Source organism: Leptodactylus fuscus, unplaced genomic scaffold (genome assembly GCF_031893055.1).
Source record: "Leptodactylus fuscus isolate aLepFus1 unplaced genomic scaffold, aLepFus1.hap2 HAP2_SCAFFOLD_86, whole genome shotgun sequence".
Taxonomy (NCBI): domain Eukaryota; kingdom Metazoa; phylum Chordata; class Amphibia; order Anura; family Leptodactylidae; genus Leptodactylus; species Leptodactylus fuscus.
The window spans coordinates 269,175-294,513 of NW_027440904.1; the positions used below are offsets into that span (position 1 = coordinate 269,175).

Sequence of the window (25,339 nt, forward strand, 5' to 3'; positions counted from 1 at the left end):
TAGAGGCAGTGTACTGTACAGTATATAATACAGGTCTGTGTAGTATATAGAGGCAGTGTACTGTACAGTATATAATACAGGTGTGTGTAGTATATAGAGGCAGTGTACTGTACAGTATATAATACAGGTCTGTGCAGTATATAGAGGTAGTGTACTGTACAGTATATAATACAGGTGTGTGCAGTATATAGAGGCAGTGTACTGTACAGTATATAATACAGGTCTGTGTAGTATATAGAGGCAGTGTACTGTACAGTATATAATACAGGTCTGTGTAGTATATAGAGGCAGTGTACTGTACAGTATATAATACAGGTCTGTGTAGTATATAGAGGCAGTGTACTGTACAGTATATAATACAGGTGTGTGTAGTATATAGAGGCAGTGTACTGTACAGTATATAATACAGGTGTATGTAGTATATAGAGGCAGTGTACTGTACAGTATATAATACAGGTGTGTGTAGTATATAGAGGCAGTGTACTGTACAGTATATAATACAGGTGTGTGTAGTATATAGAGGCAGTGTACTGTACAGTATATAATACAGATCTGTGCAGTATATAGAGGTAGTGTACTGTACAGTATATAATACAGGTGTGTGCAGTATATAGAGGCAGTGTACTGTACAGTATATAATACAGGTGTGTGTAGTATATAGAGGCAGTGTACTGTACAGTATATAATACAGGTGTATGTAGTATATAGAGGCAGTGTACTGTACAGTATATAATACAGGTGTGTGCAGTATATAGAGGCAGTGTACTGTACAGTATATATACAGGTGTGTGTAGTATATAGAGGCAGTGTACTGTACAGTATATATACAGGTGTGTGTAGTATATAGAGACAGTGTACTGTACAGTATATAATACAGGTGTGTGTAGTATATAGAGGCAGTGTACTGTACAGTATATAATACAGGTGTGTGTAGTATATAGAGACAGTGTACTGTACAGTATATAATACAGGAGTGTGTAGTATATAGAGGCAGTGTACTGTACAGTATATAATACAGGTGTGTGTAGTATATAGAGGCAGTGTACTGTACAGTATATATACAGGTGTGTGTAGTATATAGAGGCAGTGTACTGTACAGTATATATACAGGTGTGTGTAGTATATAGAGGCAGTGTACTGTACAGTATATAATACAGGTCTGTGTTGTATATAGAGGCAGTGTACTGTACAGTATATAATACAGGTCTGTGCAGTATATAGAGGCAGTGTACTGTACAGTATATAATACAGGTCTGTGTAGTATATAGAGGCAGTGTACTGTACAGTATATATACAGGTGTGTGTAGTATATAGAGGCAGTGTACTGTACAGTATATAATACAGGTGTGTGTAGTATATAGAGGCAGTGTACTGTACAGTATATATACAGGTGTGTAGTATATAGAGGCAGTGTACTGTACAGTATATAATACAGGTGTGTGTAGTATATAGAGGCAGTGTACTGTACAGTATATAATACAGGTGTGTGTAGTATATAGAGGCAGCGTACTGTACAGTATATATACAGGTGTGTAGTATATAGAGGCAGTGTACTGTACAGTATATAATACAGGTCTGTGTAGTATATAGAGGCAGTGTACTGTACAGTATATAATACAGGTCTGTGTAGTATATAGAGGCAGTGTACTGTACAGTATATAATACAGGTCTGTGTAGTATATAGAGGCAGTGTACTGTACAGTATATATACAGGTGTGTGTAGTATATAGAGGCAGTGTACTGTACAGTATATATACAGATCTGTGCAGTATATAGAGACAGTGTACTGTACAGTATATAATACAGGTGTGTGTAGTATATAGAGGCAGTGTACTGTACAGTATATAATACAGGTGTGTGTAGTATATAGAGGCAGTGTACAGTATATAATACAGGTGTGTGTAGTATATAGAGGCAGTGTACTGTACAGTATATATACAGGTGTGTGTAGTATATAGAGGCAGAGTACTGTACAGTATATAATACAGGTCTGTGTAGTATATAGAGGCAGTGTACTGTACAGTATATAATACAGGTGTGTGTAGTATATAGAGGCAGTGTACTGTACAGTATATAATACAGGTGTGTGTAGTATATAGAGGCAGTGTACAGTATATAATACAGGTGTGTGTAGTATATAGAGGCAGTGTACTGTACAGTATATATACAGGTGTGTGTAGTATATAGAGGCAGAGTACTGTACAGTATATAATACAGGTCTGTGTAGTATATAGAGGCAGTGTACTGTACAGTATATAATACAGGTCTGTGTAGTATATAGAGGCAGTGTACTGTACAGTACATAATACAGGTCTGTGTAGTATATAGAGGCAGTGTACTGTACAGTATATAATACAGGTCTGTGTAGTATATAGAGGCAGTGTACTGTACAGTATATATACAGGTGTGTGTAGTATATAGAGGCAGTGTACTGTACAGTATATAATACAGGTGTGTGTAGTATATAGAGGCAGTGTACTGTACAGTATATAATACAGGTCTGTGCAGTATATAGAGGCAGTGTACTGTACAGTATATAATACAGGTCTGTGTAGTATATAGAGGCAGTGTACTGTACAGTATATATACAGGTGTGTGTAGTATATAGAGGCAGTGTACTGTACAGTATATAATACAGGTGTGTGTAGTATATAGAGGCAGTGTACTGTACAGTATATATACAGGTGTGTAGTATATAGAGGCAGTGTACTGTACAGTATATAATACAGGTCTGTGTAGTATATAGAGGCAGTGTACTGTACAGTATATAATACAGGTGTGTGTAGTATATAGAGGCAGCGTACTGTACAGTATATATACAGGTGTGTAGTATATAGAGGCAGTGTACTGTACAGTATATAATACAGGTCTGTGTAGTATATAGAGGCAGTGTACTGTACAGTATATAATACAGGTGTGTGTAGTATATAGAGACAGTGTACTGTACAGTATATAATACAGGTCTGTGTAGTATATAGAGGCAGTGTACTGTACAGTATATAATACAGGTGTGTGTAGTATATAGAGGCAGTGTACTGTACAGTATATAATACAGGTGTGTGTAGTATATAGAGACAGTGTACTGTACAGTATATAATACAGGTGTGTGTAGTATATAGAGGCAGTGTACTGTACAGTATATAATACAGGTGTGTGTAGTATATAGAGGCAGTGTACAGTATATAATACAGGTGTGTGTAGTATATAGAGGCAGTGTACTGTACAGTATATATACAGGTGTGTGTAGTATATAGAGGCAGAGTACTGTACAGTATATAATACAGGTCTGTGTAGTATATAGAGGCAGTGTACTGTACAGTATATAATACAGGTCTGTGTAGTATATAGAGGCAGTGTACTGTACAGTACATAATACAGGTCTGTGTAGTATATAGAGGCAGTGTACTGTACAGTATATAATACAGGTCTGTGTAGTATATAGAGGCAGTGTACTGTACAGTATATAATACAGGTGTGTGTAGTATATAGAGGCAGTGTACTGTACAGTATATAATACAGGTCTGTGTAGTATATAGAGGCAGTGTACTGTACAGTATATAATACAGGTCTGTGTAGTATATAGAGGCAGTGTACTGTACAGTATATATACAGGTGTGTGTAGTATATAGAGGCAGTGTACTGTACAGTATATATACAGGTGTGTGTAGTATATAGAGGCAGTGTACTGTACAGTATATAATACAGGTGTGTGTAGTATATAGAGGCAGTGTACTGTACAGTATATATACAGGTGTGTGTAGTATATAGAGGCAGTGTACTGTACAGTATATAATACAGGTCTGAGTAGTATATAGAGGTAGTGTACTGTACAGTATATAATACAGGTCTGTGTTGTATATAGAGGCAGTGTACTGTACAGTATATAATACAGGTGTGTGCAGTATATAGAGGCAGTGTACTGTACAGTATATAATACAGATGTGTGTAGTATATAGAGGCAGTGTACTGTACAGTATATATACAGGTGTGTGTAGTATATAGAGGCAGTGTACTGTACAGTATATATACAGGTGTGTGTAGTATATAGAGGCAGTGTACTGTACAGTATATAATACAGGTCTGTGCAGTATATAGAGGCAGTGTACTGTACAGTATATAATACAGGTGTGTGTAGTATATAGAGGCAGTGTACTGTACAGTATATATACAGGTGTGTGTAGTATATAGAGGCAGTGTACTGTACAGTATATATACAGGTGTGTGTAGTATATAGAGGCAGTGTACTGTACAGTATATATACAGGTGTGTGTAGTATATAGAGGCAGTATACTATACAGTATATAATACAGGTCTGTGTAGTATATAGAGGCAGTGTACTGTACAGTATATAATACAGGTGTGTGTAGTATATAGAGGCAGTGTACTGTACAGTATATATACAGGTGTGTGTAGTATATAGAGGCAGTGTACTGTACAGTATATAATACAGGTGTGTGTAGTATATAGAGACAGTGTACTGTACAGTATATAATACAGGTGTGTGTAGTATATAGAGGCAGTGTACTGTACAGTATATAATACAGGTGTGTGTAGTATATAGAGGCAGTGTACAGTATATAATACAGGTGTGTGTAGTATATAGAGGCAGTGTACTGTACAGTATATATACAGGTGTGTGTAGTATATAGAGGCAGTGTACTGTACAGTATATATACAGGTGTGTGTAGTATATAGAGGCAGTGTACTGTACAGTATATATACAGGTGTGTGTAGTATATAGAGGCAGTGTACTGTACAGTATATAATACAGGTGTGTGCAGTATATAGAGGCAGTGTACTGTACAGTATATAATACAGGTGTGTGTAGTATATAGAGGCAGTGTACTGTACAGTATATAATACAGGTGTGTGTAGTATATAGAGGCAGTGTACTGTACAGTATATAATACAGGTCTGTGTAGTATATAGAGGCAGTGTACTGTACAGTATATAATACAGGTGTGTGTAGTATATAGAGGCAGTGTACTGTACAGTATATAATACAGGTGTGTGTAGTATATAGAGGCAGTGTACTGTACAGTATATAATACAGGTCTGTGTAGTATATAGAGGCAGTGTACTGTACAGTATATATACAGGTGTGTGTAGTATATAGAGGCAGTGTACTGTACAGTATATATACAGGTGTGTGTAGTATATAGAGGCAGTGTACTGTACAGTATATAATACAGGTGTGTGTAGTATATAGAGGCAGTGTACTGTACAGTATATATACAGATCTGTGCAGTATATAGAGACAGTGTACTGTACAGTATATAATACAGGTGTGTGTAGTATATAGAGGCAGTGTACTGTACAGTATATAATACAGGTCTGTGTAGTATATAGAGGCAGTGTACTGTACAGTATATAATACAGGTCTGTGTAGTATATAGAGGCAGTGTACTGTACAGTATATAATACAGGTCTGTGTAGTATATAGAGGCAGTGTACTGTACAGTATATAATACAGGTCTGTGTAGTATATAGAGGCAGTGTACTGTACAGTATATAATACAGGTCTGTGTAGTATATAGAGGCAGTGTACTGTACAGTATATAATACAGGTGTGTGTAGTATATAGAGGCAGTGTACTGTACAGTATATATACAGGTGTGTGTAGTATATAGAGGCAGTGTACTGTACAGTATATAATACAGGTCTGTGTAGTATATAGAGGCAGTGTACTGTACAGTATATAATACAGGTGTGTGTAGTATATAGAGGCAGTGTACTGTACAGTATATATACAGGTGTGTGTAGTATATAGAGGCAGTGTACTGTACAGTATATATACAAGTGTGTGTAGTATATAGAGGCAGTGTACTGTACAGTATATAATACAGGTCTGTGTAGTATATAGAGGCGGTGTAATGTACAGTATATAATACAGGTGTGTGTAGTATATAGAGGCAGTGTACTGTACAGTATATAATACAGGTGTGTGTAGTATATAGAGGCAGTGTACTGTACAGTATATAATACAGGTGTGTGTAGTATATAGAGGCAGTGTACTGTACAGTATATAATACAGGTGTGTGTAGTATATAGAGGCAGTGTACTGTACAGTATATAATACAGGTGTGTGTAGTATATAGAGGCAGTGTACTGTACAGTATATAATACAGGTGTGTGTAGTATATAGAGACAGTGTACTGTACAGTATATATACAGGTCTGTGTAGTATATAGAGGCAGTGTACTGTACAGTATATAATACAGGTCTGTGTAGTATATAGAGACAGTGTACTGTACAGTATATAATACAGGTCTGTGTAGTATATAGAGGCAGTGTACTGTACAGTATATAATACAGGTGTGTGCAGTATATAGAGGCAGTGTACTGTACAGTATATAATACAGGTCTGTGTAGTATATAGAGGCAGTGTACTGTACAGTATATATACAGGTCTGTGTAGTATATAGAGACAGTGTACTGTACAGTATATAATACAGGTCTGTGTAGTATATAGAGACAGTGTACTGTACAGTATATAATACAGGTCTGTGTAGTATATAGAGGCAGTGTACTGTACAGTATATAATACAGGTGTGTGCAGTATATAGAGGCAGTGTACTGTACAGTATATAATACAGGTCTGTGTAGTATATAGAGGCAGTGTACTGTACAGTATATAATACAGGTGTGTGCAGTATATAGAGGCAGTGTACTGTACAGTATATAATACAGGTCTGTGTAGTATATAGAGGCAGTGTACTGTACAGTATATAATACAGGTCTGTGCAGTATATAGAGGCAGTGTACTGTACAGTATATAATATAGGTGTGTGTAGTATATAGACGCAGTGTACTGTACAGTATATAATACAGGTGTGTGTAGTATATAGAGGCAGTGTAATGTACAGTATATATACAGGTGTGTGTAGTATATAGAGGCAGTGTACTGTACAGTATATAATACAGGTGTGTGTAGTATATAGAGGCAGTGTACTGTACAGTATATAATACCGGTCTGTGTAGTATATAGAGGCAGTGTACTGTACAGTATATAATACAGGTGTGTGTAGTATATAGAGGCAGTGTACTGTACAGTATATAATACAGGTCTGTGTAGTATATAGAGACAGTGTACTGTACAGTATATAATACAGGTCTGTGTAGTATATAGAGGCAGTGTACTGTACAGTATATAATACAGGTGTGTGCAGTATATAGAGGTAGTGTACTGTACAGTATATAATACAGGTCTGTGTAGTATATAGAGACAGTGTACTGTACAGTATATAATACAGGTCTGTGTAGTATATAGAGGCAGTGTACTGTACAGTATATAATACAGGTCTGTGTAGTATATAGAGGCAGTGTACTGTACAGTATATAATACAGGTCTGTGTAGTATATAGAGGCAGTGTACTGTACAGTATATAATACAGGTCTGTGTAGTATATAGAGGCAGTGTACTGTACAGTATATAATACAGCTCTGTGTAGTATATAGAGGCAGTGTACTGTATAGTATATAATACAGGTGTGTGCAGTATATAGAGGCAGTGTACTGTACAGTATATAATACAGCTCTGTGTAGTATATAGAGGCAGTGTACTGTATAGTATATAATACAGGTGTGTGCAGTATATAGAGGCAGTGTACTGTACAGTATATAATACAGGTGTGTGTAGTATATAGAGGCAGTGTACTGTACAGTATATATACAGGTGTGTGTAGTATATAGAGGCAGTGTACTGTACAGTATATAATACAGGTGTGTGTAGTATATAGAGGCAGTGTACTGTACAGTATATATACAGGTGTGTGTAGTATATAGAGGCAGTGTACTGTACAGTATATAATACAGGTCTGTGTAGTATATAGAGGCAGTGTACTGTACAGTATATAATACAGGTGTGTGTAGTATATAGAGGCAGTGTACTGTACAGTATATAATACAGGTCTGTGTAGTATATAGAGGCAGTGTACTGTACAGTATATAATACAGGTGTGTGTAGTATATAGAGGCAGTGTACTGTACAGTATATATACAGGTGTGTGTAGTATATAGAGGCAGTGTACTGTACAGTATATAATACAGGTGTGTGTAGTATATAGAGGCAGTGTACTGTACAGTATATAATACAGGTGTGTGTAGTATATAGAGGCAGTGTACTGTACAGTATATATACAGGTGTGTGTAGTATATAGAGGCAGTGTACTGTACAGTATATAATACAGGTCTGTGCAGTATATAGAGGCAGTGTACTGTACAGTATATAATACAGGTCTGTGTAGTATATAGAGGCAGTGTACTGTATAGTATATAATACAGGTGTGTGTAGTATATAGAGGCAGTGTACTGTACAGTATATAATACAGGTCTGTGCAGTATATAGAGGCAGTGTACTGTACAGTATATAATACAGGTGTGTGTAGTATATAGAGGCAGTGTACTGTACACTATATAATACAGGTGTGTGTAGTATATAGAGGCAGTGTACTGTACAGTATATAATACAGGTCTGTGCAGTATATAGAGGCAGTGTACTGTACAGTATATAATACAGGTGTGTGTAGTATATAGAGGCAGTGTACTGTACAGTATATATACAGGTGTGTGTAGTATATAGAGGCAGTGTACTGTACAGTATATAATACAGGTGTGTGTAGTATATAGAGGCAGTGTACTGTACAGTATATAATACAGGTCTGTGCAGTATATAGAGGCAGTGTACTGTACAGTATATAATACAGGTGTGTGTAGTATATAGAGACAGTGTACTGTACAGTATATAATACAGGTGTGTGTAGTATATAGAGGCAGTGTACTGTACAGTATATAATACAGGTCTGTGCAGTATATAGAGGCAGTGTACTGTACAGTATATAATACAGGTCTGTGCAGTATATAGAGGCAGTGTACTGTACAGTATATAATACAGGTGTGTGTAGTATATAGAGGCAGTGTACTGTACAGTATATAATACAGGTCTGTGCAGTATATAGAGGCAGTGTACTGTACAGTATATAATACAGGTCTGTGTAGTATATAGAGGCAGTGTACTGTACAGTATATATACAGGTGTGTAGTATATAGAGGCAGTGTACTGTACAGTATATAATACAGGTGTGTGTAGTATATAGAGGCAGTGTACTGTACAGTATATAATACAGGTGTGTGTAGTATATAGAGGCAGTGTACTGTACAGTATATAATACAGGTCTGTGCAGTATATAGAGGCAGTGTACTGTACAGTATATAATACAGGTGTGTGTAGTATATAGAGGCAGTGTACTGTACAGTATATAATACAGGTCTGTGCAGTATATAGAGGCAGTGTACTGTACAGTATATAATACAGGTGTGTGTAGTATATAGAGGCAGTGTGCTGTACAGTATATATACAGGTGTGTGTAGTATATAGAGGCAGTGTACTGTACAGTATATAATACAGGTCTGTGCAGTATATAGAGGCAGTGTACTGTACAGTATATAATACAGGTCTGTGTAGTATATAGAGGCAGTGTACTGTATAGTATATAATACAGGTGTGTGTAGTATATAGAGGCAGTGTACTGTACAGTATATAATACAGGTCTGTGCAGTATATAGAGGCAGTGTACTGTACAGTATATAATACAGGTCTGTGTAGTATATAGAGGCAGTGTACTGTACAGTATATAATACAGGTCTGTGTAGTATATAGAGGCAGTGTACTGTACAGTATATAATACAGGTCTGTGTAGTATATAGAGGCAGTGTACTGTACAGTATATAATACAGGTGTGTGCAGTATATAGAGGCAGTGTACTGTACAGTATATAATACAGGTGTGTGTAGTATATAGAGGCAGTGTACTGTACACTATATAATACAGGTGTGTGTAGTATATAGAGGCAGTGTACTGTACAGTATATAATACAGGTGTGTGTAGTATATAGAGGCAGTGTACTGTACAGTATATATACAGGTGTGTGTAGTATATAGAGGCAGTGTACTGTACAGTATATAATACAGGTGTGTGTAGTATATAGAGGCAGTGTACTGTACAGTATATAATACAGGTCTGTGCAGTATATAGAGGCAGTGTACTGTACAGTATATAATACAGGTGTGTGTAGTATATAGAGACAGTGTACTGTACAGTATATAATACAGGTGTGTGTAGTATATAGAGGCAGTGTACTGTACAGTATATAATACAGGTCTGTGCAGTATATAGAGGCAGTGTACTGTACAGTATATAATACAGGTCTGTGCAGTATATAGAGGCAGTGTACTGTACAGTATATAATACAGGTGTGTGTAGTATATAGAGGCAGTGTACTGTACAGTATATAATACAGGTCTGTGCAGTATATAGAGGCAGTGTACTGTACAGTATATAATACAGGTCTGTGTAGTATATAGAGGCAGTGTACTGTACAGTATATAATACAGGTGTGTGTAGTATATAGAGGCAGTGTACTGTACAGTATATAATACAGGTCTGTGCAGTATATAGAGGCAGTGTACTGTACAGTATATAATACAGGTCTGTGTAGTATATAGAGGCAGTGTACTGTACAGTATATATACAGGTGTGTGTAGTATATAGAGGCAGTGTACTGTACAGTATATAATACAGCTCTGTGTAGTATATAGAGGCAGTGTACTGTACAGTATATAATACAGCTCTGTGTAGTATATAGAGGCAGTGTACTGTACAGTATATAATACAGGTGTGTGTAGTATATAGAGGCAGTGTACTGTACAGTATATAATACAGGTGTGTGTAGTATATAGAGGCAGTGTACTGTACAGTATATAATACAGGTGTGTGTAGTATATAGAGGCAGTGTACTGTACAGTATATAATACAGGTCTGTGTAGTATATAGAGGCAGTGTACTGTACAGTATATAATACAGGTCTGTGTAGTATATAGAGGCAGTGTACTGTACAGTATATAATACAGCTCTGTGTAGTATATAGAGGCAGTGTACTGTACAGTATATAATACAGGTCTGTGTAGTATATAGAGGCAGTGTACTGTACAGTATATAATACAGCTCTGTGTAGTATATAGAGGCAGTGTACTGTATAGAGACCTGTCGTGTGTTGGGTGTGATGTCTGGCTACGTGGAGCCAGGAGTTATTGGGGGCCCCCAGGAGATATGGGGGGCCCGCAGTATACTTGACCCTTAGACGTAGATGACGATGTGACGGTAGAACCTTCCGGTCAGGTCTAGTAATATTTTGCCGTCTGCTTGTGAAGGGTTAATAGCAGTGAGATTCCTCGGCCCTGGCTGAGGTTGGTGAGGACAAGACGTTCCCGCAGACACCTTTGTAGTGATTGTCCCTCGGCCTGAGCCCCAGGACGTAGCGAGCGGCCTCTCATGTTTTGCGCTTAAACAAGATTTTTCTCCAATTATTTTTGGAAAGTATTGATTAGAATTTTGCTTTGCGCTCCCAACATGAGACGTCTCGGAGGAGCTTGTAGTCAGGGCCTGGCCTGGAGGGGAAGAGACGTGGCCACGGCTCTGCCTCTCCATCGCTCCCCCGGCCTGGAGCACAGGTCACTCTCAGGCAGATACTTATACGGGGGGATCGATGTTCCTCTGCTCGACATTGAATCCTGTAATTTGCTGTTTATCCTTTTGAGTTTGGAGAAAACTTCCCTTTCAGCTCTTTCCTTAGAGTCTTAGCGCTCCTTCTTGTACCCGGCCCATCAGTATGACCCCGAGCCACAGCTCATTACCTGGCGGCATCATCATTAGCAGCCGCAGAGATACTCCGAAACTTCAACGCTCCAATAGGTGGCCACTCCGATACTTGGCCGCTCCGATACTTGGCCGCTCCGATTCCTGGCCGCTCCGATACGTGGCCGCTCCGATACTTGGCCGCTCCGATACTTGGCCGCTCCGATACTTGGCCGCTCCGATACTGGGCCGCTCCGATACTTGGCCGCTCCGATACTTGGCCGCTCCGATACTGGGCCGCTCCGATACTTAGATGCTCCTATACTTGGCCGCTCCAATTCCTGGCCGCTCCGATACGTGGCCGCTCCGATACTTAGATGCTCCTATACTTGGCCGCTCCAATTCCTGGCCGCTCCGATACGTGGCCGCTCCAATACTGGGCCGCTCCAATACTTAGATGCTCCTATACTTGGCCGCTCCAATTCCTGGCCGCTCTGATACTTGGCCGCTCCGATAAGTGGACGCTCCAATTCCTGACCGCTCCAATACGTGGCTGCTCCGATACATGGCCGCTCAGATACTTGGATGCTCTGATTCTTGGCCGCTCCAATACTTGGTCGCTCAGATACTTGGCTGCTCCAATACTTGGCCGCTCTGATCCTTGGCCACTCGGATACTTGGCTGCTCGGATACTTGGCCGCTCGGATACTTGGTCGCTCGGATACGTGGACGCTCCGAGATTTGGACACTCTGATACTTGGCAACTCCGATACTTGGACGCTCTGATTCTTGGCCGCTCAGATACTTGAACGCTTTGATTCTTGGCCGCTCTGATACTTGGCCGCTTGGATACTTGGACGCTCTGATTCTTGGCGCTCAGATACGTGGATGCTCCGAGACTTGGACGCTCTGATACTTGGCAGCTCCGATACTTGGACACTCTGATTCTTGGCCGCTCGGATACTTGGCGCTCGGATATTTGGACGCTCTGATCTTTGGCCGCTCGGATACTTGGCTGCTCAGATACTTGGCGCTCAGATACATGGATGCTCCGAGACTTGGCCGCTCGGATACTTGGCCGCTCAGATACTTGAACGCTTTGATTCTTGGCCGCTCTGATACTTGGCCGCTCGGATACTTGGACGCTCTGATTCTTGGCGCTCGGATACGTGGACGCTCCGAGACTTGGACGCTCTGATACTTGGCCGCACTGATACTTGGACACTCTGATTCTTGGCAGCTCAGATACTTGGCGCTCGGATACTTGGCCGCTCAGATACTTGGACGCTCTGATTCTTGGCCGCTCGGATACTTGGCCGCTCAGATACTTGGCTGCTCAGATACTTGGTGCTCGGATACTTGGACGCTCTGATTCTTGGCCGCTCAGATACTTGGCCGCTCCAATACTGGGCTGCTCCAATACTGGGCCGCTCCAATACTGGGCCGCTCTGATACTTAGATGCTCCTATACTTGGCCGCTCCAATTCCTGGCCGCTCCGATACTTGGCCGTTCCAATACTTGGCTGCTCTGATACTTGGCTGCTCTGATACTTGGCTGCTCCGATAAGTGGACGCTCCAATTCCTGGCTGCTCCGATACGTGGCCGCTCAGATAAGATAAGATAAGATATTCCTTTAATAGTCCCACAATGGGGAAATTTCAGTGATACAGTTTCATAGATGGTACAGTAGTATATAACAAGAGAGAAACACATAGAAGCTCATGGCAGATAGAGAAATCCTAGGAATCAGAGCAACGAAAAAGAAAGAAACAGACACACTGCAGGATCATTTAGTTCTCTGTGCGGAGTGATGTTAATAATTATAATAATAATAATAATACAGCCGACTTGGTTGTAGGACACGAGGAGGGGGGTCACAGCATGTGGATATAACAAGCAGAAATTTTGCAGAGGTGGGGGACATATGCAGCTATCATGATAACATGTGGCAGTTCCTTTGGTAGGTGGTGAGATCTCCTGCTCACAGCTGATAGTTCGGTATCTTGTATCAGCACTATTGTCCTTTTAACCACAAAAAATGCCCCAAATGTCCTTCATCACAAGCCCTCCTCCTCCTTACCACAGTGTTCTACTGCCCCAAGGAAGTCAGAGACCATCCAGGTATACATGGTGCTGCTCTCTTGCCAAGCTTCCATAACTCCAGGGGTAGGTGGGTGATGGTAGGTTCCCAGGTTGTAACAGTGTCCCACGTGTCCACAGTAATAGAAAGAAATACCAGTCAGCTGTAGCATCTTCACACATCAGCAATTGACGCCAGAAATCATCTCCTTGAACGAAGAAGTCCGCATTTCCATGTAGGTTTCTCCTCCTTGCCGCATGTTGAGCCATGCTGTCCTAGCTGGGGGGGATGGTAACAGGCACATGTGGAAACCAGCTGAACCAGGTCTTGAGTCCATGCTTTACAATGGAAACAAAAGGAACAAAAAACTCCACAGGGTCTTCCATTCGATTTATAGTTGCTAAATTCATAGTGCTAGATTGCTTGGTTACCGGATTCTTGAAGTTACAGAGAAAAAGAGTGAAAAAGGAAAGAAAAGTTTGCTCCCAGCTTGGAGCACTGCATCAAGGCAGCCAAGCCCCTCAGGGGGGCGGCGCCTAAAAAAAAAAAAAGATACTTGGATGCTCTGATACTTGGCCGCTCCGATGCTTGGACGCTCCGATACTTGGCCGCTCCGATACTTGGCCGCTCCGATACTTGGCGCTCTGATATTTCTATGCGCCACTCCTTCTATCCTTCTCTACGGCTACTCCTACACTTCCATGAATTGGAAATTCTCTTACAAGTACGTTGTCATTTCTCTCGCTATTTTTGATCCCATCCTTCTCCCCCATTGGTGTAATTACTGGTGATTGTGCGGAGGACGGCCATAAAGCTAACAGAACCCAACTCCCAACAGCATCCCCCCCCCCCTTTCCTGGGGTCTTTCCTGACCAGACAGAAGAGGAGCCTTTTATATACCAACATGTTCTGCTCTTTAATATTTCCTATAGAAAGTTCCGGTTTGTGTAAAATGGCGCCGGATACAGAACGCAGAAGATTTCATTGTGTAAACACTGATTGTACGAAATGCAACAATTACAAAGGAAGCGACAGCGACACAAACGGCAACACAATAAAACTGTATCCCATTTGTGTCGTACGATACGTTATGTACAGTCTCATGCCGAGCCGACCGAACCGGTGCAAGCAAAAGTAAAGGGGTGGAGGGCTCCCAAAATAATAATGGCAATGATCCGCAGTCTGTGCAGGGTCTGTAGGGGATGGCGACTTCTGCAGCCAGTGACGTTCCAATGTCCAGCTCCGCCATCCGTCCCCTAGATGAAGTCCCAGCCGTTCAATGTACAGGGGCGTTCGCTCAGCGCACCTGCGCCACGTAGCCCTCCTTCATCAAACCCTCCTCATAGTCCGTCTGGCACAGAATCATGTTGTTCTTTAGAAAAAACTTGTCTCCCACACAAAACCTGAAGAAAAGCAAGAAATGGAAATAATGAAACTTCTAGAAAAGCAAAGCGTCGAAAAATCAGCTTGTATTTGGCCCCAGGTCACGGGTCATATAGGTCGTGTGCCCCGCTACGCCATGTAATAATCTAACGGGTCATATAGGTCGTGTGCCCTGCTACACCATGTAATAATCTAACGGGTCATATAGGTCGTGTGCCCCTCTACGCCATGTAATAATCTCATAGGTCATATAGGTCGTGTGCCCCTCTACGCCATGTAATAACCTCACGTGTCATATAGGTCGTGTGCCCCTCTACGCCATGTAATAACCTCACGTGTCATATAGGTCGTGTGCCCCGCTACACCATGTAATAATCTCACGTGTCATATAGGTCGTGTGCCCCGCTACGCCATGTAATAATCTCATAGGTCATATAGGTCGTGTGCCCCTCTACACCATGTAATAATCTCATAGGTCATATAGGTCGTGTGCCCCGCTACGCCATGTAATAAGCTCACAGGTCATATAGGTCGTGTGCCCCGCTACGCCATGTAATAATCTCACGTGTCATATAGGTCATGTGCCCCGCTACACCATGTAATAATCTCATAGGTCATATAGGTCGTGTGCCCCTCTACGCCATGTAATAACCTCACGTGTCATATAGGTCATGTGCCCCGCTACACCATGTAATAATCTCATAGGTCATATAGGTCGTGTGCCCCTCTACGCCATGTAATAATCTCATAGGTCATATAGGTCGTGTGCCCCGCTACACCATGTAATAATCTCATAGGTCATATAGGTCGTATGTCCCTCTACGCCATGTAATAATCTCACAGGTCATATAGGTCGTGTGCCCCGCTACACCATGTAATAATCTCACGTCTCATATAGGTCGTGTGCCCCTCTACGCCATGTAATAATCTCATAGGTCATATAGGTCGTGTGCCCCGCTACGCCATGTAATAATCTCATAGGTCATATAGGTCGTGTGCCCCTCTACGCCATGTAATAATCTCACAGGTCATATAGGTCGTGTGCCCCTCTACGCCATGTAATAATCTCACAGGTCATATAGGTCGTGTGCCCCGCTACACCATGTAATAATCTCATAGGTCATATAGGTCGTGTGCCCCTCTACGCCATGTAATAATCTCACAGGTCATATAGGTCGTGTGCCCCTCTACGCCATGTAATAATCTCACGTGTCATATAGGTCGTGTGCCCCTCTACGCCATGTAATAATCTCACAGGTCATATAGGTCGTGTGCCCCGCTACACCATGTAATAATCTCACAGGACATATAGGTCGTGTGCCCCTCTACGCCATGTAATACTCTCACAGGTCATATAGGTCGTGTGCCCCGCTACACCATGTAATAATCTCACAGGTCATATAGGTCGTGTGCCCCTCTACGCCATGTAATAATCTCACAGGTCATATAGGTCGTGTGCCCCTCTACGCCATGTAATAATCTCACAGGTCATATAGGTCGTGTGCCCCTCTACGCCATGTAATAATCTCACGGGTCATATAGGTCGTGTGCCCCTATACGCCATGTAATAATCTCACGGGTCATATAGGTCGTGTGCCCCTATACGCCATGTAATAATCTCACGGGTCATATAGGTTGTGTGCCCCTATACGCCATGTAATAATCTCACAGGTCATATAGGTCATGTGCCCCGCTAAACTATGTAATAATCTCACAGGTCATATAGGTCGTGTGCCCCTCTACGCCATTTAATAATCTCACAGGTCATATAGGTCATGTGCCCCTAAACGCCATGTAATAATCTCACAGGTCATATAGGTCATGTGCCCCTATACGCCATGTAATAATCTCATAGGTCATATAGGCTGTGTGCCCCTCTATGCCATGTAATAATCTCACGTGTCATATAGGTCGTGTGCCCCGCTACGCCATGTAATAATCTCAAAGGACATATAGGTTGTGTGCCCCGCTACGCCATGTAATAATCTCACGGGTCATATATGTTGTGTGCCCCTCTACGCCATGTAATAATCTCACAGGTTATATAGGTCGTGTGCCCCGCTACGCCATGTAATTATCTCATAGGTCATATAGGTCGTGTGCCCCTCTACGCCATGTAATAATCTCATAGGTCATATAGGTCATGTGCCCCGCTACGCCATGTAATAATCTCATAGGTCATATAGGTCGTGTGCCCCTCTACGCTATGTAATAATCTAACGGGTCATATAGGTCGTGTGCCCCTCTACGCCATGTAATAATCTCACAGGTCATATAGGTCGTGTGCCCCGCTACGCCATGTAATAACCTCACGTGTCATATAGGTCATGTGCCCCGCTACGCCATGTAATAATCTCACAGGTCATATAGGTTGTGTGCCCCGCTACGCCATGTAATAATCTCACGGGTCATATAGGTCGTGTGTCCCGCTACACCATGTAATAATCTCAAAGGTCATATAGGTCGTGTGCCCCGCTACGCCATGTAATAATCTCACAGGTCATATAGGTCGTGTGCCCCTATACGCCATGTAATAACCTCACGGGTCATATAGGTCGTGTGCCCCGCTACGCCATGTAATAATCTCAAAGGTCATATAGGTCGTGTGCCCCGCAACGCCATGTAATAATCTCACGGGTCATATAGGTCGTGTGCCCCGCTACGCCATGTAATAAGCTCATAGGTCATATAGGTCGTGTGCCCCGCTACGCCATGTAATAATCTCACAAGTCATATAGGTCGTGTGCCCCGCTACGCCATGTAATAATCTCATAGGTCATATAGGTCTTGTGCCCCGCTACGCCATGTAATAATCTCATAGGTCATATAGGTCGTTGACCCGCTACGCCATGTAATAATCTCACCGGTCATATAGGTCGTGTGCCCCGCTACGCCATGTAATAATCTCACCGGTCGTATAGGTCGTGTGCCCCGCTACGCCATGTAATAATCTCACGGGTCATATAGGTCGTGTGTCCCACTACACCATGTAATAATCTCACGGGTCATATAGGTCGTGTGCCCCGCTACGCCATGTAATAATCTCACGGGTCATATAGGTCGTGTGCCCCGCTACGCCATGTAATAATCTCACGGGTCATATAGGTCGTGTGTCCCGCTACACCATGTAATAATCTCACAGGTCATATAGGTCTTGTGCCCCGCTACTCCATGTAATATTCTCACAGGTCATATAGGTCGTGTAATAATCTCACATGTCATATAGGTCGTGTACCCCGCTACGCCATGTAATAATCTCATAGGTCATGTGCCCCACTACGCCATGTAATAATCTCACGGGTCATATAGGTCGTGTGCCCCTCTACGCCATGTAATAATCTCACGGGTCATATAGGTCGTGTGCCCCTCTACGCTATGTAATAATCTCATAGGTCATATAGGTCGTGTGCCCCGCTACGCCATGTAATAACCTCACGTGTCATATAGGTCATGTGCCCCGCTACGCCATGTAATAATCTCACAGGTCATATAGGACGTGTGCCCCTCTACGCCATGTAATAATCTCACAAGTCATATAGGTCGTGTGCCCCGCTACGCCATGTAATAATCTCACAGGTCATATAGGTCGTGTGCCCCTCTAAGCCATGTCATAATCTCACAGGTCATATAGGTCGTGTGCCCCGCTACGCCATGTAATAATCTCATAGGTCATACAGGCTGTGTGTCCCTCTGCGCCATGTAATAATCTCATAGGTCATATAGGTCGTGTGTCCCTCTACGCCATGTAATAATCTCATAGGTCATATAGGTCGTGTGCCCCGCTACACCATGTAATAATCTCACAGATCATATAGGTCGTATGCCCCTCTACGCCATGTAATAATCTCATAGGTCATATAGGTCGTGTGCCCCGCTACACCATGTAATAATCTCACGGGTCATATAGGTCGTGTGCCCCTCTACGCTATGTAATAATCTCATAGGTCATATAGGTCGTGTGCCCCGCTACGCCATGTAATAATCTCATAGGTCATACAGGCTGTGTGTCCCTCTGCGCCATGTAATAATCTCATGGGTCATATAGGTCGTATGTCCCTCTACGCCATGTAATAATCTCACAGGTCATATAGGTCGTGTGTCCCGCTACACCATGTAATAATCTCACAGGTCATATAGGACGTGTGCCCCTCTACGCCATGTAATAATCTCACAAGTCATATAGCTCGTGTGCCCTGCTACGCCATGTAATAATCTCACAAGTCATATAGGTCGTATGTCCCTCTACGCCATGTAATAATCTCACAGGTCATATAGGTCGTGTGCCCCTCTACGCTATGTAATAATCTCATAGGTCATATAGGTCGTGTGCCCCGCTACGCCATGTAATAATCTCATAGGTCATACAGGCTGTGTGTCCCTCTGCACCATGTAATAATCTCATAGGTCATATAGGTCGTATGTCCCTCTACGCCATGTAATAATCTCATAGGTCATATAGGTCGTGTGCCCCGCTACGCCATGTAATAATCTCACAGGTCATATAGGTTGTGTGCCCCTCTACACCATGTAATAATCTCACGTCTCATATAGGTCGTGTGCCCCGCTACGCCATGTAATAATCTCACAGGTCATATAGGTCGTGTGCCCCTCTACACCATGTAATAATCTCACGTGTCATATAGGTCGTGTGCCCCTCTACGCCATGTAATAATCTCATAGGTCATATAGGTCGTGTGCCCCGCTACACCATGTAATAATCTCATAGGTCATATAGGTCGTGTGCCCCTCTACGCCATGTAATAATCTCATAGGTCATATAGGTCGTGTGCCCCGCTACACCATGTAATAATCTCACGGGTCATATAGGTCGTGTGCCCCTCTACGCTATGTAATAATCTCATAGGTCATATAGGTCGTGTGCCCCGCTACGCCATGTAATAATCTCATAGGTCATACAGGCTGTGTGTCCCTCTGCGCCATGTAATAATCTCATAGGTCATATAGGTCGTGTGCCCCTCTACGCCATGTAATAATCTCATAGGTCATATAGGTCGTGTGCCCCGCTACGCCATGTAATAATCTCACAGGTCATATAGGTCGTGTGCCCCTCTACGCTATGTAATAATCTCATAGGTCATATAGGTCGTGTGCCCCGCTACGCCATGTAATAAGCTCATAGGTCATATAGGTCGTGTGCCCCGCTACGCCATGTAATAATCTCATAGGTCATATAGGTCGTGTGCCCCTCTACGCCATGTAATAATCTCATAGGTCATATAGGTCGTGTGCCCCTCTACGCTATGTAATAATCTCATAGGTCATATAGGTCGTGTGCCCCGCTACGCCATGTAATAAGCTCATAGGTCATATAGGTCGTGTGCCCCGCTACGCCATGTAATAATCTCACAGGTCATATAGGTCGTGTGCCCCTCTGCGCCATGTAATAATCTCATAGGTCATATAGGTCTTGTGCCCCGCTACGCCATGTAATAATCTCATAGGTCATACAGGCTGTGTGTCCCTCTGCGCCATGTAATAATCTCATAGGTCATATAGGTCGTATGTCCCTCTACGCCATGTAATAATCTCATAGGTCATATAGGTCGTGTGCCCCGCTACGCTATGTAATAAGCTCATAGGTCATATAGGTCGTGTGCCCCGCTACGCCATGTAATAATCTCATAGGTCATATAGGTCGTGTGCCCCTCTACGCCATGTAATAATCTCATAGGTCATATAGGTCGTGTGCCCCTCTACGCTATGTAATAATCTCATAGGTCATATAGGTTGTGTGCCCCGCTACGCCATGTAATAATCTCATAGGTCATATAGGTCGTGTGCCCCGCTACGCCATGTAATAATCTCACAGGTCATATAGGTCGTGTGCCCCACTACGCCATGTAATAATCTCACAGGTCATATAGGTCGTGTGCCCCGCTACGCCATGTAATAATCTCATAGGTCATATAGGTCGTGTGCCCCTCTATGCCATGTAATAATCTCATAGGTCATATAGGTTGTGTGCCCCGCTACGCCATGTAATAATCTCATAGGTCATACAGGCTGTGTGTCCCTCTACGCCATGTAATAATCTCACAGATCATATAGGTTGTGTGCCCCTCTACACCATGTAATAATCTCACGTCTCATATAGGTCGTGTGCCCCTCTACGCCATGTAATAATCTCATAGGTCATATAGGTCGTGTGCCCCGCTACGCCATGTAATAATCTCACAGGTCATATAGGTCGTGTGCCCCTCTACACCATGTAATAATCTCACAGGTCATATAGGTCGTGTGCCCCTCTACGCCATGTAATAATCTCATAGGTCATATAGGTCGTGTGCCCCGCTACACCATGTAATAATCTCACGTGTCATATAGGTCGTGTGCCCCTCTACGCCATGTAATAATCTCATAGGTCATATAGGTCGTGTGCCCCGCTACACCATGTAATAATCTCACGTCTCATATAGGTCGTGTGCCCTGCTACACCTTGTAATAATCTCACGGGTCATATAGGTCGTGTGCCCCTCTACGCCATGTAATAATCTCACAAGTCATATAGGTCGTGTGCCCCGCTACGCCATGTAATAATCTCACAAGTCATATAGGTCGTGTGCCCCGCTACGCCATGTAATAATCTCACAGGTCATATAGGTCGTGTGCCCCGCTACGCCATGTAATTATCTCATAGGTCATATAGGTCGTGTGCCCCTCTACGCCATGTAATAATCTCATAGGTCATATAGGTCGTGTGCCCCGCTACGCCATGTAATAATCTCATAGGTCATACAGGCTGTGTGTCCCTCTGCGCCATGTAATAATCTCATAGGTCATATAGGTCGTATGTCCCTCTACGCCATGTAATAATCTCACAGATCATATAGGTCGTGTGCCCCGCTACGCCATGTAATTATCTCACAGGTCATATAGGTCGTGTGCCCCGCTACGCCATGTAATAATCTCACAGGTCATATAGGTCGTGTGCCCCGCTACGCCATGTAACAATCTCATGGGTCAGTCCCACCTAGCATGGACGTTATATACAACTTGGCCATTGGGGGAGCTATTACCATATTGTATATGTGGTGGGTGGGGCTGCGTTCGTTCCGGTATCCTGTGAGAGCAGAGGCGGGGCCTAGCAGCACAGACTCCACCCACCTCTGATTGCACAGCTGACAGGCGAAGCAGTCCAGGTGATAGACATTGTCCTTCGCCCGCATCACCATCTCGAAGGCTGGGATCAGTTTACTGCACGCTGCGCAATTCCCCGTCACACCGAATAACCTGCGCAAAAGTCACAATCAGTCAGTGAGGATGATGGGGGTTATACTACTATATATATATATATATATACACTGATGATGGGGGTTATACTACTATATATATATATATATATATATATATATACACTGATGATGGGGGTTATACTACTATATATATATATATACACTGATGATGGGGGTTATACTACTATATATATATATATATATATATATATATATATATATATACTGATGATGGGGGTTATACTACTATATATATATATATATATATATACACTGATGATGGGGGTTATACTACTATATATATATATATATATATATATATATACACTGATGATGGGGGTTATACTACTATATATATATATATATATATATATATATATATATATATATATATACACACACACATGATGATGGGGGTTATACTACTATATATATATATATATACACTGATGATGGGGGTTATACTACTATATATATATATATATATATATATATATATATATATATATATATATATATATATATATATATACACACACACACACACACATGATGATGGGGGTTATACTACTATATATATATATATATATATATATATATATATATATATATATATACACTGATGATGGGGGTTATACTACTATATATATATATATATATATATATATATATATATATATATATATATATATATATACACACACACATGATGATGGGGGTTATACTACTATATATATATATATATATATATATATATATATATATATATATATATACATACACACTGATGATGGGGGTTATACTACTATATATATATATATATATATATATATATATATATATATATATATATATATATATATACTGATGATGGGGGTTATACTACTATATATATATATATATATATATATACACTGATGATGGGGGTTATACTACTATATATATATATACACTGATGATGGGGGTTGTACTACTATATATATATATATATATACACACACACATGATGATGGGGTTATACTACTATATATATATATATATATATATATATATATATATATATATATATATATATATATATACACACTGATGATGGGGGTTATACTACTATATATATATATATATATATATATATATACTGATGATGGGGGTTATACTACTATATATATATATATACACTGATGATGGGGGTTATACTACTATATATATATATACACTGATGATGGGGGTTATACTACTATATATATATATATATATATATACTGATGATGGGGGTTATACTACTATATATATATATATACACACTGATGATGGGGGTTATACTACTATATATATATATATATATATATATATATATATATATATACTGATGATGGGGGTTATACTACTATATATATATACACTGATGATGGGGGTTATACTACTATATATATATATATATATATACACTGATGATGGGGGTTATACTACTATATATATATATATACACACTGATGATGGGGGTTATACTACTATATATATATATATATATATATATATATATATATATATATATATACTGATGATGGGGGTTATACTACTATATATATATACACTGATGATGGGGGTTATACTACTATATATATATATATACACTGATGATGGGGGTTATACTACTATATATATATACACACTGATGATGGGGGTTATACTTTTTCTTTTCAGACCCCCGAGTATAATAATCGGAGCCCCAGGGGAGGTGAGGGAACATAAACACTGTTACTCACCTCTCCGGGATCCGGTGTTACTCCTAGCAGGCTTCGGGCCTATATGGTAATATGTCAGACATCACATGGTTTGGGATATTACCATATAGGCCCGAAGCCTTTGCTGGTAGTAATAGCCAATTACGCTAGCACTGGCTTTGGGCCTGTATGTCACTGCTAGCACAGGCTTTGGGCCTGTATGGTAATATCCCAGTCCACGTGATGTCTGACACATTACCAAATAGGCCCGAAGCCTGCTAGGAGTAACAACGGATCCCGGAGAGGTGAGTAACATTGTTTATTATGTTCCTTCGCCTCCCCTGGGGCTCCGATTATTATACTCGGGGGTTTGAAGAGACCCCCTAATATAATAATAGTTCATGGGTGGGCAACTGTGGGGCATAATAGAGCTTGAAGGGTCCACTGTGGCCCCTGTAACCTCTATTATACCCTACAGTCTATTGTGCCACTATAATATAGGCTGCAGGGGCCGCTGTCTGAGGCGGACGATCAAAAGATGAACAACAACCCCTCCCCCCTGGACTCAATACGGTGGTGGGGGGGGGGAGGGGTGTCCTTTGATCGTCCGCCTCAGGCAGTAGAAAGGCTAGGTTCACCACTGGGTGGCAGTGGCGGATGTGGTGGCAGTGATGGGGGTGGCGGGGGCAGGAGACATCCATCAGTTCCCTGATTAGTATTGGTTTCCACACACCCATTGATCATCAGCCTATTAGCAGCCAGATGACAGTTAATTAGCCGGTACATTAGGCAGCGGCCGCACCGCCATCACTCTGCATGATGAATGAGCGCGCTCGCACCCACCAGGCTCAGACAATCTGCAGAATTACAAGCTCTGGGTTAATAAGAGACAAATGATTTGTTGCACCTAAAGCAAGTCCTTGGTGCCTGTCAGGACATCTCGGGCACAGCCTTCTCCCCTCCGTACCCGGGGAATTGGCTTCACATCGGAGGTTCTGCTGCGGCTCGGAGGCTCCATCACTTCTCATCTGCCCCCAGACTCTGAAGCCCTAATGATGAATTATTGCCCCTTTCCCTCTGAGGGGCAATTTACACAGAAACCTTTTACTGAACTGTCAGCACTCGGACGGACGGAACGGTGAGAAATCTCATCAAACTATCCGGAAAACGCAGCGATAGATCCTCTGTATGAACTGGAGCCGAGCTCAAGAGATCATGGAGAAGGCAATCAATGGCCAGGAAGAAGACACCGAGATGGAAAACCCA

General features: G+C 41.6%; 1 protein-coding gene across 3 annotated transcripts in view; it reads right to left on the reverse strand.

Annotated features, from left to right (window-relative positions):
• Positions 1-14,959: 14,959 nt before the first annotated feature.
• The window catches only part of LMO3 (LIM domain only 3), a 40,423-nt gene continuing 30,043 nt past the window's right edge, over positions 14,960-25,339 (reverse strand). For all 3 annotated transcript variants that reach the window (XM_075262063.1, XM_075262066.1, XM_075262064.1), the window contains exons 3-4: positions 22,222-22,347; positions 14,960-15,116 (exon numbers count right to left, since the gene is read on the reverse strand). In XM_075262063.1, coding sequence (XP_075118164.1) covers positions 15,011-15,116; positions 22,222-22,347 — 232 coding nt within the window. In that variant the 3' untranslated portion in view covers positions 14,960-15,010. The remainder of the gene's footprint in view (positions 15,117-22,221; positions 22,348-25,339) is intronic.